General features: G+C 34.8%; 1 protein-coding gene across 2 annotated transcripts in view; it reads right to left on the reverse strand.

Moving 5' to 3' along the window:
- The window catches only part of XPO1 (exportin 1), a 45,150-nt gene that overhangs the window by 14,148 nt on the left and 15,861 nt on the right, over nt 1-15,141 (reverse strand). For both annotated transcript variants that reach the window (XM_028516369.2, XM_036028021.1), the window contains exons 5-7: nt 2,502-2,563; nt 2,221-2,265; nt 903-1,084 (exon numbers count right to left, since the gene is read on the reverse strand). In XM_028516369.2, the coding sequence (XP_028372170.1) occupies nt 903-1,084; nt 2,221-2,265; nt 2,502-2,563 (289 nt within the window). The remainder of the gene's footprint in view (nt 1-902; nt 1,085-2,220; nt 2,266-2,501; nt 2,564-15,141) is intronic.

Consider the following 15,141-nt stretch of genomic DNA (forward strand, 5'->3'; position numbering starts at 1 on the left):
TCATTAAAAATTTGAGTTACTTCTACTTAAACTCATGTAACAACAACTTTATCAAAAGCTACAAAGTTATTAAATACTACTAATTCTTGGAGGTTTGGTTTTATATGTCATCCTTGCTCTTTTTTAATAGTATCGATCAATCTAGTATTTTAAATCAATGTAACTAAAACAAAACTCTTCAGATTAAGTAGTAGTAGAATTACATACATGGTTGGGCAAAAACAGGTTTACAGCTGTGAGTATGCAAAAGCTTATTTTTGTTTTTATTATTGTATTAATTTCCACATGAACAACCGTAAACCTACTTTTTCTCTACCCTGTACATCCCAAATCCTAAAATGTACTTATACACCAAACCAGATGGAAAACCGTAACTTCTGAAGCTAGTCTGACTACATAAAAGTATAAAGGTAATATATTGCTGTGCCCTAGTGACTTCAATAAATTTTTATTACCAAGAAGGAAGAAAATAAAGTCTGTCATGATCCTAGTGTTAACAGAAGGGAACTGACAAGATGCCTACTAATAGTAGGGACTATTAAGAATTCAGTTGACATTTGGACACAAGTTATTTTCCTTCAAAGCTATAATTAAGTAGCCACCATATAAAACAGATACCAAAGTGGTTTCTGGGAACTCTAAATCTATAATCCTTTCCCACTCTGATATGTTTTTTTTTTGACGTGACAATGAAAGTGTAACATCTTTAACACCACTTGTACTTCTAAAAGCCTCCAGATTTAGAATATTAGGTCCCCTGTAGGTCTACTTAAATTTGAAATAAAAAACAATTAAGAGTTATCTAACACTATTTATAATCACAGTTCCTTAAACATTTACAATCTACCTCCAAATTTATTTAAATAGTCTGAGAAATTAAACTTCTAAAATAAAATACTTGCCTGTCTTTTAGATGCTTAGCTTTCACTTGCGTTATCTGTCCACTAGAAAAATCAAATACTTCTTCACTCAAGAGTTTAAGAATCACCATATTATTCTGACAGAGACTTTCACTGGTCCTACTTGCTCCAACAATATCACTGATAAAAGTTGGCCAGTGTTTTGGCCATTCTTGTTTCAGTATCTAAAATGAGAAAAATATATTAATTTCATTTCGCTCATCAATGACAATACTTCACACTGAAAGGAGCAAATACTCCACCACTTTACATTTTCTGATCCCTTATTAAAACAAGAAATGTACCACCCTCAACAGAATACAATGGATGGAAAATATAACACAGATGAAGTCCTGTTCTCAACTGTCCCATGATCCTCTCAATTATCCCAACCGATCTAATCTGGCTCTAGTGTGTATTGACATTAGTATTTATAAGATAAATATGTACAGACAATCCTTGGAGGCTGAGCAATAACAAGGTGATGGGCAAGGAAAAACTTTTTGGCTAGCATCTAGCCCTTGAAAATATTTGGACATATAAATTTGAAAGGAGGCATTAACAACTGGTGATGAAATCATCTTTGACCAAAAGCCTAATAATGAACTATTTTCAAATTTTTAAGTATATACTACACATATTTATACACACTGTACACTAGGGATTCCCTACCCAGATATTCTGTAATAACACCTGTGAATAAGAGGTGGGTACCTATTTTCTTTGTATTCTTCCCTCTCCCCTTTCAGAGAGAGGCTACCAAAGATGAGTCCTTAGTTAGAAATCCAGTTTATTTTAGCGAAAACCCAAATGTTATAAGAAACCAAGCTTCCAAAACATAGTAAATAGAAAAATTTTCTTTCACAACAATTTATCTCAGGAGAAAAATTTGACATTTATAAAAACTAGGTAAATATTAAAATTTCTAAAATTAGATTATATAAAAAGTTTCAAAAGCCAAGTAGAGATTAATGAAAGGGATGCTATATTCAACTGAATGATTTAGGAATTAAGACTGATATAGATAATATAGAAAGAAAACATGCATAGTACAAAGCAAATGAGAAAATTTTAAATAAGTCTAATCCATACTAGAGCCATAGAAATGATGGGTTTACAGTATTTGATGTTTCCTACCACAGCTAATAAACAATTTCAAACACTAGACAGGTTAACTATTATAGCTATTATAAATACTACGTACTATCACTAGTGTAAGATGTTATTCATTGAAGTAGGTTCAAACGTTCTATTCAAGTAATCAGCCTAACTGAAGCTTTTAACTCTTCTGAGGAAAAGAGTAAATCAAGTAAAAGCTTACCTGAACAAGAATCATATTCAGTTTCCCAATATACACCTTTTCCTTCTAAGAAAAGAAATACTTTAGGTTAAATGAAGACCTAACACAGGCATAGTAAATCAACAACAACAACAAACCAAAAACATAAACAGAGGCATCCCCTGAGAAAAAAAATAATTGCCTATCTATTGAAAACAACTGTGCAAATGTATCTGTAGGTCTGTGCTAGAGGTAAGTTTTAGGTCTAGATTCAATATTTAAATGATTTTACAATGGCACCACAATCTCAAAAAAGCTCTTACCTCTACACAAGTTGGATCAGATGACGTCTTGATAATGAGGCCAACAACGTATTTTTTTATTCCTATTAAAAAAAAAAAAAAGACGATTTTTATGGCATGCGAATAAATCTTCAGGAAAAAAAAAGTGGGGGAGGAAGAGGGCGGAGTACAGTCAGATAATATGCCTAAACCCATCACCAATGTTGGCATTTCAGGAAAAATTTAATTCACTACTTGAAATTTTGAGGTTTGTTATTACCTTTATAAAATACAGATTTAACAGTTACAAATTATCTTTTAGGATATTCTTGCCCTGGCTGATGTGGCTCAGTGAACTGAATGTCAGCCTGCAAACAAAAGGGTCACCAGTTTGATTCCCAGTCTGGGACGCATGCCTGGGCGGCTAAGACCAGGTCTCCAGGAGAGGGGGTATGTAAGAGGCAACCATACATTGATGTTTCTCTCCCTTTCTCCCTCCCTCCCCATCTCTAAAAAACAAACACCAAATCTTAAAAAATAAATAAATAAAGATACCCTTTAATGCTATACCAGTTAAACACACCAAATGTATGATTTTAAAATTAAAAAATACAAAGGACTAATGTGTGGTTCACTGAAACAAATATATACAGCAACTTTTCTGTGGGTTAAAACTGCAAAAACCCTGAAGATGTAACTCTGTAAGTATCATGAAAAAGTTTATGTAAAAATATTTGCAAGCACAGCCCTGATTATTTTTATCCTTTCCCAATTTAATAATAACATTAAACTAACCCTGGAAATGTAATTTTAACCCCCCTCCCCACTACAATGTAGAAAAGAGTTAAGGAGAAAGTTTGTAACATTTAAACAGTTAAGACTGTGCATTACACCTTTGATTTTACAGACCATCTACTATAGGTCCCCTTAAATTTTAAAATAATGGGGTACACCTGTATTATCATCCCCAGAGTCTGAAGCAGGATCCCTAATTCAACACATTTTTATTTCCCGCTACATAAAATAAAGACTGCTTTCACACTTGTTTGATGTGGACTTTATTGCCAAATGATTTATGAAGATTTCAAATTTTCAGACTTTTCTGAACCTTGGAACTACAGATAAAAGTCCATGAAATTGTGTATATAAATTGGAACACTAGACTCAGATTTTCTTTAAGAAGGGGTCTGCTGACAAATTTACCTGCAAGAATTAGTAAGAAATGCAGCCAACTTGAAGACAACAAAATGCTTATTTGATTGTAAAACTATCTCAACACAGTAATCTTCACGAGCTTACGTCTTAAATTCACTGTTTTATACCTTTACTTCCCTTTTAATGGTACTTGAAAATAACTTTTTATTAATTATGTTATATAAATTGGCCATTTTCTTTAATGTCCCATATAAAAACCACCTTTAAAAAACAGTAGTCAGCCCTTGCTGGTATGGCTCAGTGAGTTGAGCACCAGCCTGGGAACCAAAAGGTCAACAGTCAGGGGCATTTGCGAGACCATTGATCAATGTATCCTCACGCATTGATGTTTTTGTTTTTCTCCCTCCTTTCCCTCTTTAGAAAAATAAATAAACCCCCCCCAAAAACACAAAAAAACAACCCCCCCACACCAAAAAACAAAGATAGCCATGAAAATTTTCCAAGCTGTGAGAAAATTGTGTATTAGTACAACAAAGTAGAATATAATAATGAAAATGTAATGTTAACACATTGTATGCGGGAAACGTATTTATACGTTTTACACTGACTGGTAGTAGAGCGCGTGATAAAAACTACCGGCAAACAATGTGTTAAGTAGTATCAACATTATGGTGTACCATTTAAAAACACTGCTTCCCCACCGCTCTGGCCAGGTGGGCTCAGATGGTTGGAGCATCATCCCATAAACAAACAAACAAAAAAAACCCCTGTGAGATTGATTCCTGCACAAGAGAGCAACCGATCCATCCTTGGATGAGGATCAAAAAAAATTATGAAGAACACAGCCTTCCTTTTTTTAAAAAAATACCTTACCTGATCATTAACATCAACATACAATGTAATGAAAATTTATTCATTTTTTTACTCTCTTCTATATTAGGCAAAGATGCAACACACACTGTTGCAGACAAGACCCACCAATGAATGCTAAAAACAAATGGGCATACTCTCAGGAAAAATGGGATTATCTGCCCAGTCTCAAATTTTCTCCTCAATATACCTATCATTTTAAAGTGAACAACAGTAACACTGTAAATAGAAAACCAAGAGGCACCACCATAACCAAATGATAAAGGTTAACAACAAGCAAAATCAAACCCATTGTGATGTCATGTACCCCCTGCTTTCAGGGACTGAAATACAACATCACATGAGTGGCATTTTTGCTTTAAAAATGTGAACCTAAACTAAAAATACACACTATACAAAAGAACTAACCAGAATTCAAGTGTCAAAGCCATACAATCAGGAAATAACTGTTACAGATTAAGACTAGACACACAACTAAATGAATTGTAGAACTGAGAAAGGCCATTAGAGAGGAAACTGGTGAAATTCAAATTAAGGTCCACAGTTAATATATTTCTGAACCTATGTTAATTTCTGGTTTTACCATTTTATTATGGTTAGGTAGGTTGTTAGGATCAGGACAAATTAAAAGGTACAAGTGCATTCTGGTACAAGAATGCCATTCTTGGGCATTCTTTCTATAGTCTAAAATTATTTCAAAATATGAAGATGCTTTGTGAATACAAAATTAGGTCTAGTTTTAGTAAAGTGATTTAAAAAATGAAACAATTAGGGGAATCCAATTCACTTTTAAATGAGCACTAAATTATACCATTTAGGGCAACCCACACAATAATCTTATGTGTCCTCAATATCTGTAAGACCGAATCAAAACTTAATTCTGGTACTGTTAACTTTTCTGTTCTTTATACATAAATTACTATCATTAGAGGCCCCACCAAAATAAAGAAAAGGGCAATTCTTAAAAAAATAAAAACAACAACAAAAAAAGGGTAAGCATTCCTCTGAACCCTGTTAATCCAAGTTACACAAGTTTAAAAACAGAAACAAAAAGACAGTCTCTTCTCTGATTAAATGACTGTCAATATCATGTAATGAAGAATAAGTAGTTTTCTTCTAAATCTGTCACAAGAAGACGATGTCCAAAACTACTACTTCTATTTGGAATATGTAAGATTTTGAGGCTTTCCTTAAAAGCCTCAAAAATATTAAGGCTTATTTGCCTCAGATAATATAAAACACAATCAAACAGATCCTTCCACTTTTCTGTTACCAATTAAAGTATTAAATATTCCCACCCTCCTTTCAGAGGCTTCTGAAATTCATCGTAAATGGAGCAAAAGGTGAAAGATGAAAATAAGAAAAAGGTGAAGCTCAAAAAGTGGAAGGTTCTGGCAGACAAGAAGTCTCAGTTTAATGTCACTCTACCATGATCAGTACTTCTATCCCTTCAAAAGTATGTAACTATCTATAAACACCTTTTTGATTAAGTACTACTGCCTTTTTAGTATCTGCGCAGAATCTTCTACTGCTAGGTACCAGAGCTTATTTGATCAAGCACCATTAACTCCTTGCCCAAATTCCTTCCTATCATTAACCCCAATTAAAAAAAAAAAAAGGCAGCTCAATTAAGAACAGCTTTATGGTCGTGAACTGCACCTTAAAAAAAATTTTGCAGTGTGTCATGCATACCAAGGTAGAAAAGGCAAATGTGTATAAGCAGCAGAAAAAGCTGTTTCTGAGCTATAATAGAAAGTCATCTAATACTTGACAGAAAAAGATACTTCAAGTTTTTTTCTTTGTGCCAAATTATTGTCTGTCAGTTGCATACATGACACTTAAAACAATTAAACACATTACTTTCTAAATTTATTGATTTCAGAAAGAGAAATATCACCATGTTGTTCCGCTTATTTTTGCATTCACTGGTGCTTCTTGCATGTGCCCTGATGAGGGTTCGACCCATAATCCTGAGGTATCAGAATAATGCTCTAACCAAATGAACTACCTGGCCAGGGCTAAAACAAGTTATTAAAAAAGATGTACTCCCCTTAAAGACTTCATATTTGACTTTTGGCTAAGATGGAGGCATAAGGTAAATAGACACACTTTGCCTCCTCACACTACCAAAAGAACAACAAACTTAAAAACAAAAACTAACCTTAACTGCCAGCAAATTGAACTGTATGGAAGTCTGACAACCAAGGAGTTAAAGAAAAAACATCCATTCAGAACAGTAGGGGGGCAAAGATGGGCAGCCTGGGTGGATAGGGCAAGGGCTAGGTGCAGGCTGGCAGACCAGGTATTCCGCACATTTGCCTGCAGATAAACCAGAAGTAACAACTGGGGAGCGAGACAGACCACACAACCCAGGGTTGCAGCAAGGGAAATAAAGCCTCAAAACATCGGACTGGAAAATCCTGTGGGGGTTGATGCAGAGGGGGAACCTCTCAGCTTCATGGCAGAGTTCACTGGAGAGACCCACAGAGTCCTAGAATGCACACAAACCCACCCACCTGGGAATCAGCACCAGAAAGGCCCAATTTGCTTGTGGATGGCCAGGGACGTGACAGAGAGCTGAGCAAGTGGCTTGTTCCCTCTCTGACCCTTCCCATACAGATAGCGTCACAAGGCAGCGACTATGTGAGTTGCCCTGCCCCGGTGAATCCTTAAGGGTCTGCTCCTTACTACCTAACAGCTGCGCCAAGACAAAGAAATATAGCCCAAATGAAAGAACAAATCAAAGCTCCAAAAATGGAACAAAGCAATGAAGAGATAGCCAACCTATGAGACACACAGTTCAAACCACTGGGAATCAGGATGCTCAAAGAAATGGTTGAATATGGTCACAAAATAGAGGAAAAAGTGAAGGCTATGAAAAGTGAAATAAAGGAAAATGTACAGAGAACCAACAGTGAAGGGAAGGAAACAGGGACTCAAATCAATAACTTGAAACAGAAGGAAGAAATAAACATTTAACAAGAACAGAATGAAGAAACAAAAATTCAATAAAAATGAGGAGAGGCTTAGGAACCTCTGGACAACTTTAAACCTTCCAACACCTGAATCATAGGGGTGACAAAAAGAATAAATCGAAAACTTATTTGAAAAAATAATGAAGGAGAACTTCCCTAATCTGGCAAAGGCAATAAACTTCCAGGAAGTCCAGGAAGCACAGAGTCCCAAACAAGTTGGACCCAAGGAGGAACACATCAAGGCACATCATAATTACATTACCCAAGAGTAAAGATAAGGAGAGGATCTTAAAAGCATCAAGAGAAAAGGAGACAGTTACCTACAAAGGAGTTCCCATAAGACTATATGATTTCTCAAAAGAAACCTTACAGGCAAGAAGGGGCTGGATTAAAGTATTCAAAGTCAAGAAAGGGGAGGCCCTACATCCAAGATTGCTCTATCCAACAAAGCTATCATTTAGAATGGAAGGGCAGACGAAGTGCTTTCCAGATAACGTCAAGATAAAGGAGCTCATCATCACCAACCCCTTATTATATGAAATGTGAAAGGGACTCATCTAAGGAAAAGATGAAATATATGAACAGTAAAATGATAACAAACTCACAATTAACAACTGAACCTAAAAAACAAAACAAAAACAAAACAAACACCCCTCCACCAACTAAGCAAACAACCAGAGCCACAGAAATGGAGATCACATGGATGGTTATCAGCAGGAAGGAGAGGGGAGAATGGGAAAAAAGACACAAGGAGTAAGAAGCATAAATGGTAGTTACTAAATAGGGGGAGGTTAAAAATAGTATAGGAAAATGGAGAAGCCAAACAACTTATATGTACTACCTATAAACATTAACTAAGGGGTGGGGGAAATGCTGGTGTGAGGGGGGTGGTGCAGGGTGGGGGAGAGAGGAGAGAAAAAAATGGGACAACTCTAAAACTTCATCAATATATTAAAAAATAGACTTCATGTTCAACATAGTGGCAGTGTAGGCAGAGTTACACTTGCCTCCTATAAGGACCATAAATAATTCATATACAGTAAGAAACATTATTAATCAGAAATTATCTGTTTCCAATTATGTGTATGTGAAGTGTAAAGTGAAAAATGGATGTTAAGAACCCTTCTATTCTAGCAACTTTCCAAGCTTTTCCTTAGGAATTAGGAAAGTTTGTTATGTTAGGGGGAAAAAAAATCATGATTATTTCACTCATCAGTTTTAATTTTTATTTGTCTGACAAGTACAATTATGTTCTTACATGGTTATTATGTTATCAAGTTTTTCAAAGAATTCATACAATTACTTAGCACATTTATATCCATAAGCCCCCTGATGTTGTTCTCAATATGAATAAAAATATTCACCTAAGTTTTCAAACTTAACCCTGAATTCATTGAAAGGGTTAGTTTTTTAAAAACCAGCTTTGTATATTTCTTCAAAACAAGATCACTGGAAGTCAGCTATAACTTGTAAATTCTTCCAAATCCAAGAGTGGATGCATATATTTTTTACAAGAGGAATCCCCAAAACACCCAGAATTTATTTATAAAATATTGTGTATTTATTCTTACATGTTCAAAACTTCAGTCACCTTCAATGTACTCTTGATGCAGTATATTTATCAAGACTTTCCCTCCACACTGCTCAAAACACTTTTGAACTCATTGATTTTGATGCCTTTTATATCACCTTTGCCATTTTTGTTTCACCTCTTCCACATTGGGAAAATGTTTCCCCCCAAGGACTTTTTTTAATCAGGAAAGCAAAAAAAAAGTCGTTCAGGTGGGGCACGGGGGTCATACTGGTTTTGGTCAAAAACTGCTGAACACTGAGCACAGTGTGGGCAGGTGTGCTTAGAAGTTACCCATCGTGAAATGGGCAAATGCACTGAGAAAGACAAAAACCCCTCACCTTAGTAGGGGAAACTTGTACTACGAGGGGCCCACCCTTCAGGAGGTAATTCCGGGTCTTTTTGGGTCCCCTCTCATGTAATCCAACTATTTTCTCAATATCAAGAAAAATGTCATCGACACTCATTCCAAATACAAGGAGCAATGTCAAGTAGTCAACATAAAATAATAAGTGGACAGTATCAATGTCAGCTAGCTAAACAGCAGAGTTTTAAATAAATTCCACCCTGATTCTAAAAGCTACGTATCTTCCAAGTAATTTATACAGCAATATTAGTAATCTGATTCTCCAGGAGTATCTTTTAAGTATTGTATACTTATGCCCTAGCTGGTGTGGCTCAGTGGATTAAGTGCCAGCCTGCAAACCACAGAGTCACCGGTTTGATTCCCAGTCAGGGCACATGCCTGGGTTGCACACCATTCATCCCCAGTAGGAGGTACAACAAGAGGCAACCACACACTGATGTTTCTCCCTCCCTTCCTGACTCTAAAAATAATTTTTTAAAATCTTAAACCAAAAATTTAAATATTATATACTTAATTATAGGGTAAAAATACATTTATGCACCTAATTTTCATAAAGAAGATTCACTAAACTCCTCTAAAATTGAGAACTTACTCTGACAACATATTGATGGTGAAATTCCCATGGAGGCAAAAGCTCTCCTTTCAAAATTTAAATAGAAAGGATTATACATTGTCATCTTTATCTAGGCAAGTGATAAGACTGCCATGAGGTTTTCATCTTAATGCAGGATCCTACCTATTAAGAGAAAACTGAATTCATAGATAAACTATAAAACATGTTAAGTAAAAACGATGCATATTCTGATTACTCTTGTTCACAGTAGCTAATATTCACATACCACTGAAAATGGAACACCTTAATACACTATTATGAAAGTGCCACAGGTAAACTAAGTTCAATCTGGGTTCAACCATTGTGCAATACGTCATTCAAAATGTTTGTTTACAAGCTATAAAAATGTAAAGTCGTAAATCCCTCCATAAAAGATGTATAAAAATTATAGGCTCTTTTCCTGCGTCATAGATTACAAACATCTGTCCATTTAAGCTACACCTACATCTATCATCAGAAAGACAGTCACTAAAATATAGGGTTAAGGTCAGCTTTAGCTCAAAGTGGTTAATGTGTCGTGGCAGACACTAAAATACAGGGTAGGGCAAGAGTAGGTTTATAGTTATGAGCACACAAAAGTTTACTCTTAGTATTTATTAATTATTGCATTACTTTCCATATAAACTTTGAATCTACTTTTGACCCATTCTGTATGGAACTCTTAAATAGCTGCCCTCTTTCCCTTACTGTCCAAAGGAATACAGAATGATGTTCTTAGTCACTCAATGCAATAGTTGTAACAGCAAAATAAGAAGCAAATATCTAAAAACAATTCAAAAGCAGGGGTTCTTAACTGAGGGCTCCCACAGATAGGTTATAATCAGACTTATTGCCTACTAATTTTAATAATTTTAAGAGGAACAGATCTGTAAGAAGTCATCTTTCTTAAAAGGGTTATGGCCTCAGACACTGAATAAGAACTCTAAAAGATAAGGCAGAAATTAAAATTTAATCAAGTTTATAGCATCATTTATAATAGCTAAAAGGTGAAAACAGCCCAATGTTTATGAATAAAGAAAAGGTGGCAGGTGTATGTACATGCACACGTACACACATACACAGAATATTTGACCTTAAAAAGGAATGAAATTCTGATACATATTAACACATGAACAAACCTTGTAAACATGCAAAATGACATAAGTAAGACACTAAAACAAATATGGCACAATCAACTACATGTGTGATGAGTAAAACAGGCAAATTTCTAAGATAAAGTATAATAGTGGTTAATAAGTACTGGGAAACTGGGGAGGGAGTGTTAATGATTAATGGTAGTTTTAACTGGGGATGGTGAAAAAATTCTGGAGATGTACAGTGATGGTGATTTGTAGTACTGTGAATGTAGTTACCAACATTGAATTGTACACTTACAATGGCAAATACTGTCATGCATATTTTAGCAAAAGAAAACAATTTTATTTTAAAGATCTAATAATTTTTCCCGTAACAAAAAATAAGCCCTGGCTGGTGTGGCTCAGTGGTTGAATGACGAGCCTGCTAATCAAAAGGTTGTGGGTTCAGATTCCCACTCAGGACACATGACTGGGTTGCAGCCATCTTCCCTAGTAAGGGGCATGTGAAAAGCAACCACACATTGATGTTTCTCCTTCTCCCTTCCTTTCTTCTGTCTAAAAAATAAGTAAAATCTTTAGAAAAATAATTAAAAAGTCACATTTATTAAAATCCACTCTGCTTTAATATAAAGTCTGTCTGTGTTTCCTATTGCTATGTTGATACAAGCTTAGTAAATACTAGACTGTTAGGTTTCAAGTAAACATCTCTTATGGAAGTTCCACATAATCAGAAAACTTTGGAAGGACAAAACTGTTACCTTAATGAGAAGTGGTAGGAAATTTTTTTATGTCAAGTATGTATGATACTGAAATGTAATAGAATATTTTAAAATATTGCCTTGTTCTTTAATATATGAAGTAGATACTTAATATTATCCCACCATGGCATAAAACTGTCAGAAAGATACAAATAAGGTATGCCTATTGAATCCGAGATTAGACTGATAAAGCTTCAAACATTACAGTCTGTAGGAAAAAAATTAAGAAATTTCTCATTTGATTTAGCCACTAGGGCTTAAGAACCCCAAACTTAAATTTTCTTTTCAAAAATTACCAACAAAGTGAACAATCACCATCTGTGTTCAATAGAAAATAACAGTATCAACTTATGATAATATATATACAAACAGAAGAATATGCAACATTATTAGTCATGAGGGAAATGCAAATTAAAACCAGGAAAACCCATTATATTATATGCACTGTAATGCCTAGAATCAAAACCACCACATCAAGTTTCAGTGACGATGTAAACCATATTCACATACTGCCAGTGGGAATGTAAAATGGTACAACCATTTTAGAAAGCAGTTGGAGGGGCAGTTAATCAAATACCTACCATATGATCCAGCCATTCTACTCCCAGCTAATCAAGGGGGTGATAGGTTTGGGTGGAAGGTAATCACAAGATGAAGATCTTGACTATATTGCTGGTTTCATGGGCACACTCACAAGTCAAAATCTACAAATTGTATACTTTTAACACATGCAGTTTATTATGCATGTCAAATTATATATATCTCAAACAAAAAAGAGCAAATGCAAGTAATTTTTAGAAGTCAGTAACACTTAAAAACAACATACTGAACACCCGTTCTTCAATACAATGGGAGATCTTATGCATGGAAGTGACCCAATTAGTTGTTTTTAAAATATGCTAAATCCTTTGTGGTAACTATATCATGACACACAAAAGTGGTTATGAAAGAGCCCAGTTAGGAAGCTATTGCAGAAAATTTTAAAAAAATAACTTGAGACTAGTATATGGTTGTCTGATGATATGAATAGCAATGGAGATATTTTTGTGGAAAAAAAGATTGCAACACACATGCTGTGTTTATTCATACCGAGTAAGTACAAGCACAGAGGACTTTACAAACATTACACCTTTGTATCTCAATAACTCTGTGAAACAGTCAAGATTCAAAGAGGTAAAGTAACTTATGTAGTTCATATAATACATTAGCATGTGTCTCACTCCATAGAAAAGTACTATATAAAACCTCATGGGTTTACCAGCTTTGGTCTGTCAATTTTGTAAATTGTAACACAGAACTGAACAACTCAGACCTAGTTTGTGCAACTACCTTTAAGCAAACAAACTTCCAAAATAGCCAATTATGATTTTATCACTCCTCTTTTTCAATGTTAGCCAATTCATCTCTCATAAAATGGTATCTTAAGAGATTAAAACAGCCTTTGGCATAAACTCTAAACAGAGATACCTTTAAGCAAATAAGATTATTATTTTGGGGAGGAATGAAAGAGTCTTTCAGTGTCTCCCATGCCTTCTTTATGGTTTGAATTTTCTAAACAAGTACAAAAATTAGTATTTTAAGAAAGATCCCCCCACCCCGTTCTTTCTGGGAGAGGGAAAGGGAGGAAGAAACAGAGAAACATTACAATTGGTCTCACATGCCCCCAACTGGGAACCTGGTCGGCCACCCAGATATATGCCCTGAGAACTGAACTGGTGACGTTTCAGTTTGAGGAATGACGTCCAACCCACTAAGCTACACTATTCAGGGAACAAAAATTCTTTAAAAAGGCAGGGATTACCTTAACAATAAATTTGAGGTGCACTCAAGATAGACATTCAACATCACTGACAATCCTGGTATACTGTTAATTACTTCAGTGGCTAGCAAACACTCCCTCTCTCTATCTGGAAACTAGACTACTCCACATATTAAAATTTCCCCTTCAGCCCTGACATATGTGGCTCAGTTGGTCAGGCCACATGCCTAGGTTGCAGGTTTCAATCCCATTCACGGCGCAGGAGAGACAACCATCGATGTATCTCCCTCATACTGGTTTCGTTCCCTCCCTTCCCCTCTCTAAAAAAATAAAATAAAATAAAGTTTCCACTTCATCTTTTTAAGCCAAAAAATATTTAGTTGATTTGTAACTCATCTATATAAGCATTTACTTCAAAACTTAACCTCAATACATACATAACTTATAAGAGCAAAAATATTGGGAAATTTCATTAGGTCCTTGAAGTACAGGAATGAAGTAAATTGGAGAACATTAATTCAATATGCAATTTGTTGACTGAATAATTATATACTGACACCTATACACCAAGAGATAAGAATGCAATAAAAACATTCTTTGATCCCTGATACCATTAAGCCAACCATTTTAGGGGATAAAAGAGTAAAAAAACAATGTCAGCCAAGTGTGATAAATGTTATGGTGGGGGAGACTCTAAATAGGTAATTTTTTTCTGGCCTAAAGCAAAAATGATTAAAAACCAGAGCAATGTAGTAAATTTTGTATTACATAAATCTAAGTTTACTAAAATGTTTTATTATGAGATTGTATCTCCTTTGATCATTTTAAAATTAAAATATCATTTAATTAAATGACATTTAATGTTTTAAAAAATACCCTTACTCAGCTATTACCTGTGTGTCTTTTGTTCACTGAAATTATATTCATTTGTGATCTACTGGTACAGGATATACTAAGGGAACACTGAGCAAAAACATCTAACCTAGTCTAGATGTGTTTTGTCAGAGATTGTCCTGGCAAAGTACTTTAGACAAGAGGCCTACATTAAAAATACTATTACCCTAAAATAACATGTGAAGACTAACATATGGCTTATGGACAAGCACTTGAAATTAAATAAAATGTACAAAACTTATTTTGGCTTGCTATTTGTGTAGCTAAACCTATCCTTCCTTTAAAATACAACAAGTATTGCAATCTGTGTGAATGAGCTTGTCTAAAGGGCCCGACCTAATTCTCTTCCTTTAGCATATTTAGAACTCATTATATACACTAACTTAATTTTCACACAGTATGCATTTTTTACATACACATTTTATCTCCTGAGCAACAGCATTTTGATGCAAGGATATGTTTATGTAGTCTTAAAATACCTAACAGTGCTTTATAGGAAACAAGTAATATATGTCCCATGTAAATAAATATATGTGGTAAGGAAGATATAGAGTAAAAAGTGATGGGGACAGCTTTATGGGACATGCCAAAGACAAAAGAAATGTACATTATTTGGGAGATTACACTAAATTCATTTCCAATACC

The sequence above is a fragment of the Phyllostomus discolor genome, chromosome 6, assembly GCF_004126475.2.
Source record: "Phyllostomus discolor isolate MPI-MPIP mPhyDis1 chromosome 6, mPhyDis1.pri.v3, whole genome shotgun sequence".
NCBI lineage: Eukaryota > Metazoa > Chordata > Mammalia > Chiroptera > Phyllostomidae > Phyllostomus > Phyllostomus discolor.